This window comes from Lotus japonicus, chromosome 3 (genome assembly GCF_012489685.1).
Source record: "Lotus japonicus ecotype B-129 chromosome 3, LjGifu_v1.2".
NCBI lineage: Eukaryota > Viridiplantae > Streptophyta > Magnoliopsida > Fabales > Fabaceae > Lotus > Lotus japonicus.
Window position 1 is genome coordinate 96,216,704 of NC_080043.1, and position 5,521 is coordinate 96,222,224.

At 34.8% G+C, this 5,521-nt stretch overlaps 1 protein-coding gene across 3 annotated transcripts; it reads left to right on the forward strand.

Moving 5' to 3' along the window:
* The first annotated feature begins 580 nt into the window (after nucleotides 1–580).
* LOC130747874 (protein IQ-DOMAIN 11-like) lies at nucleotides 581–4,355 on the forward strand. Of its 3 annotated transcripts, none has more exons than XM_057600926.1 (6): nucleotides 581–1,155; nucleotides 1,469–1,574; nucleotides 1,658–1,981; nucleotides 2,640–2,858; nucleotides 3,122–3,256; nucleotides 3,616–4,355. In XM_057600926.1, exons 2-6 carry the CDS (start codon nucleotides 1,500–1,502, stop codon nucleotides 4,177–4,179), a joined length of 1,317 nt encoding a protein of 438 aa, XP_057456909.1. In that variant the 5' UTR covers nucleotides 581–1,155; nucleotides 1,469–1,499; the 3' UTR covers nucleotides 4,180–4,355. The 3 variants fall into 3 exon arrangements, with proteins under 3 accessions (XP_057456909.1, XP_057456908.1, XP_057456907.1); XM_057600925.1 differs by having other exon boundaries at nucleotides 581–1,150; nucleotides 1,462–1,574; XM_057600924.1 differs by having other exon boundaries at nucleotides 582–1,150.
* Nucleotides 4,356–5,521: the final 1,166 nt, after the last annotated feature.

Sequence of the window (5,521 nt, forward strand, 5' to 3'; positions counted from 1 at the left end):
ACCTAACATATGTGGCATGTTATTACAATTTGTACGTTTAAATATTAGAATCCTATTCATATCAATGTAGTTGATGTGACGACACTGCACACATGCTACCTGTGTAGGATGAAAGAAAGGCAAGTGTGAGTGTCATTAATATAAAAAAAAAATAGATGAGCTTAAGCCTAGTGCCAATGCTATATTCTACTACTGAGTAATGTTACTCACACACCTCTCTTTTTGTTTTGAGGTGTGTGAGGTGGAATGATGAGAGAGATAGGAAGAAAAGAAAAAGTAAGAGAGAGAAAGTATGAAATGTGATAGATGGTAAGAGAAGAAAAATAAAAACAAAAAGAGGTGGAAATGAAGTGTTTTAAAAATGAGGTGTGTATATATCATTACTCTCTACTACTACCTAACATTAAGATAACATTGTGACAAGTGTCATGTGATGCAAAGAAATTCCTAAGATGACCATACACTTCAGATCTTTATTTCTATTTTGTACAAGAAGTTATTATTTGCTAGCCATACGTATACTTTATTCACAATGTATATCTTGACCCTCTCTATCAGCAAATTGGCAAGCACAGAAAATGAAAGGCTATTGTTGCTTTCCATGTTTCCTATTTCATGATTAGATCAGAGCAGGGTGAAAGGCTAGTGTTGTCATTTCAGACCCAACATACACATGAACATGCCTGCTACAGTTGGAAAAGAGAAAGAAAATAAGAATGAAGCCAAGAGAAATAGAGAAGAGCTCATTATTCATTCAGAGGCATGAAAACAAAGTGACTATATGTGCAACACTAGCTCTTGGAGACCCACTTTTGGAACAGAGGAAGTTGAATGCTATGCATGATTGATTGCATTTGCATATAAAAATCATATCCACTTCACAAGAATTTCTGAGAGCTAAGATTTTCTGCTCCACAAGAGGAAAAAATCTTGATATCTGTGCACATTTTACTTGATGAAAATCCATCCAAATTTCCACATTCTTGATTTGAGTAACTGATACTATTATAAAAGAATGTTTGCTTGTTTCAAGGCTATTTCTATTTCATCTGAATTTAATGACTGCATCATCACAGCACTTGCTTCCATGCATCAATCTCTCTGAAACGGTGGCTCTTGTCCTTTCTTTGGAGATTTCAAACAAACATGTGTAAGGCAATAACTTTGATCTCAGTTCAAATCTGCACAATTTTCCAACTATCTTGGCCTGTGTGCACTGATGTATAATTTTCTCTGAAATCAATGTTCTGATCATTCATGTACCTGGATTTATAACTTCTTGTGCAAATAAGAATCAAATTTCATGACAAGTTCTGAAAACTGTTCTGTCTTTTTGGACAAGTCTGATGTTTGATTTGTAGTGTTGTGCAATTACATTACTTAAATCAATGCTTATTCACCACTCAATTGCACATTTCATACATCTTGTGCACAAGAGGATGCTTATGGGAAATTTTTCAGATCACAGGCTTTGAAGTTGTCCTATGTCATATTGTTAAATGGCCAAGAAGAAGAGCTGGTTTAATTTGGTGAAGAGGTTCTTTATATGGGACACTCATTCCACACAAGAGAAGGTACATAAAATCTTATGCTTTTTTGAACTTAAATCTTCAATTATGATTGTGTTTCTCACGAGATAGAAAATCTCTTTTTCCAGAAGGAGAGAAAAAGGAAATGGGTATTTGGAAGGCTAAAGAGCAAGAGATTACCTTCAATTACAGCTCCACCACCACCATCAAAAGAAACAACACTAAGTGAAGCAGAGGAGAAACAGAGCAAACAGGGGAGGAACAGAGCTACTGCTGCTGAGGCTGTTCTGCTCACTGATGTCTCACAATCTTCACATGAATGTCAAGAAAACTCAAAAGAATCTCTACTTGTTAAAAATATGAATAGTGCTCCTCAATCCATATACCAGTGCCAGAGGGAGATTAGAGAATCTGCTGCCATCAAAATCCAAACTGCATTCCGGGGTTACCTGGTGAGTTTGTTCAAGAAATGCTCTTTGATATGTGTCGGTCAAAATCCTCTTTGCATAATATTTGCCCTTTCTGCTAAATTACTTAGTCATGGATTTAGATTATCTTGAGAAAAAATAATATGATTAATGATAGAAAAACTGAAGTATTAGAAGCTAAAGCTTGTTAGCAATTTAAGAAATTTACAAGATTTCCTCCACCATCTGGTGAGCTCACAAATTAAACTCCAGAGAAAGTAGAAGACCGTGTTTGAAAGTGTTTATTTGATGTTATGTTATAGGATTAACACTCATGTAAGTGTCTAAGCATTTGGATGAGTTTATTTGAGCTTATCTTACACCATAGCACTTATGTAAGTGTCTAAGTAACCTTACAAAAATAGCTTTTGACAAACATGAGTTGTTTTGAGCTTATTTTCATATGGTGCTCACATTAGCTTATGATTGAGTGTTTATACCTACAAAATTTTTTGAGCTTGTTTTAATAAACTTGTCAAATTAGTTTGTGAATAAACGCTTAATTAAGCTGTTTACACAAACGTGCTGAATTGAGTGAAGATTAAAGAAAGTAGCAATGGGAATTATAAGTAGAAGAAACCAAGGTCACTTTGCTAGTGTGTAGGTACTATTCTCTTATTCACTGACTGCTAAGGCATTACAGGCAAAGAAGGCTTTGAGGGCATTGAAAGGAATAGTAAAGCTTCAAGCTATCATTCGTGGCAGAGCAGTGAGACGCCAAGCTATGAGTACTCTCAAGTGCTTGCAGTCCATTGTAAGTATCCAGTCAAAAGTCTGTGCAAGGAGATTCCAAATGGTGGAAGGAAAATGGGACTTCACTGAAAATGAAGAGATGCAAGATTCTAAAGACAAGATAATTAGGGTGAGTATAACAGGTTATATACTTATATAACATGTTTGGATTAACTTCTCTTTATTGGAATCAAATCTGAGAAGCTACCCACAGAAACTTCTTCCCAAAATTGATTACGTATTAGAATCAATTATAGAAGAGTTTCAAAACATGGTCATAGTACACATAATTAGCTCAATTTACATTGCAAACACAAAGTCACACTGCATAAGCCACATTCTGCTCTTTATCATGGGAGTTTATGAAAGTGCATTGTTGCTATTTTTTTTCAGATGGACTCAAACAGTGAAAGAAAATGGGATCACAGAACTTTATTAAAGGAAGAGGTAGATGCTTCTTTCATAAGCAAGAAAGAAGCAAGTCTCAAGAGAGAAAGAATAAAAGAGTACTACTCATTTAACCATAGAGTAAGCTTCTACCTCTTACATATATTTGTGCTTGGTTCTTTTGCACATTATAAGACTTGTTTGATTTCCTTCTCAGTTTTCTATATTTAAAAACGGTTTTCAGAAACAATTTTAAAACCTCTTTTTCGAAAGAGAAAATGAATAAAAAAAATAATACGGTTTGAACGAGATGTTTTGCAAAACTGAAAAATCTGTAACTTAAGAACTAAGAACACAAATTTAGAAAACATTGTTTGGGGATTCAGCTTTAAAAATTGAAAATTAGAACTATTTTAAAGATAAGACGAAAACTGTTCTACAAAACAGTAATAAGAAAGACACTTAAGATTCTCGAACTAACCAACAAAAACCCTGATTAGAGGTCAGCGGAGACGGATAGAAGTAAAGTAAATGGAAGATGGAGGTACTGGCTGGATCAGTGGGTAGATACACAGCTTTCCAAAAGCAAAGAACTTGAGGATTTAGACTCAGTTTTCAGCTCACATTCTAGAGCTGGGGAGGAACATGAAGGAAGGAAACTTAAGCTGAGAAGTACTCGAAGACAAAATCCAGTTGAAGGATTAGATTCTCCATCAAGAAAATCTTTTCCTCACAGGAGGCAGTGTTCAGTGGGAGAAGACCACTCATTTTCTTCAACCTCTCCTGCAACTCCAGCATACATGGCTGCAACTGAATCAGCAAGAGCCAAAGCAAGATTAACAAGCTCCCCAAAAGCAAGATCTGGGAATTTGGACACATACTCTGATAGCTATTCACCTTCCAAGAAAAAGCTACCAATTGTATCTTCTGTTAACCAGCAAAGATCTCCAAGCTTCAAGGGCCTTTCAGTGCCTATAAAATCAAGCAGGACTATAAAGGATCTCAGCATTAATTCAGACTGTTCATCACTGCCTAATTGGGATCGCCCAAGTTCCTTCAAATGAAGCTATGAATGCTGATGTTGCTTGAATTAGCAACATTCCTTGTATCATGGTAGGGCTTGAAGTGCAAAAATTGTTTATAACTATGTCTGATGTATCATGTATATGTGATTGGATGTTATTTTGGTTAAGAGTTGAACATTTATTTGACAGAAAGTAGTTCATTTTTTTGTTGATTAGATGATTAGTCGTATGCTTTAAGCCATTGAAGACTCATTTTTCAAACAAGCAATTTTTTTCCTTCAGGGTTCTCATTCTCATCTTATTCAATATTTTTATTTATAACACAAGTAAATTCATAGTTTGAGTGGGCTAAGCCTACATGGTTTTGCATCCAAGATTAGTGTCGACACATTTTACTTAGTACTAGCAATTAGCAAATCCCACTCAAATCAACCTTAAAGTACAAATTCATTAACGCCTTGAAATTCAAAATATTCAGTACAAAATATACAAGTAGTGCTAGCTAACCTTACTCAAATCAACCTTAAGTACAATTTTTTTGGCGGATTTGATATTTAAAATATTCAGAACAACCATAAGCAAATATACAAGTAGTGCTAGCTAATCGGACTCAAACCCCTAAGTACAAATTTATTTGTGACTTGAACAACCATAAGCAAATATACAAGTAGTGCTGGCTAACCTCACTCAAATCAACCTTAAGTACAAATTTATTGGTGGCTTGATATTTGATATTCAAAATATTTAGAACAACCGTACGCAAATATCAAGTAAAAACATGGTTCATGAGTGGAGCAATATTTTGAGTTGCCCATTTTAAATGCTTTTTCACAATTTGCTGAACTTGACCTCGACCCCATCCGCTGGAGCTGGATGTGAAAGATAAATGATATCTGCGTTTGGATTAACAAGCTCCCACCTGAATTAATTTAATTAAAGTATATGAAAAAACACTATTAGAGAAATACCTTGTTATGATGAATGACTATTATACATATGATGAAACTTTAATTACTTGTATCCTTGGACAGATGATGAAGCAGAAGTGCAAGTTGAATTTTGGCAAGATTGTTTCCTGGGCATAGTCTTTGTCCAGCGCCAAACACTTGGTTTGTCCCAGGCTTTGGTGGCTCCTGAAAATTATAAAGTATGCATATATAACTTATTATTATCTTTTGAAAAGTAAATTTACCAAAAAAAAAGATTTACTAAAGTAATCACACAAATGAACAAACTCCATAAAATACATACATTCCATCTTTCTGGATTGAAATACATCGGATCCTCAAAGTTTTCTGGGTTTGTATGAATATACCGAAGGAAGGCAATTACGTACACTCCATCCATTTGGTATTTTATAACCTACAAAGATAGTGAACTT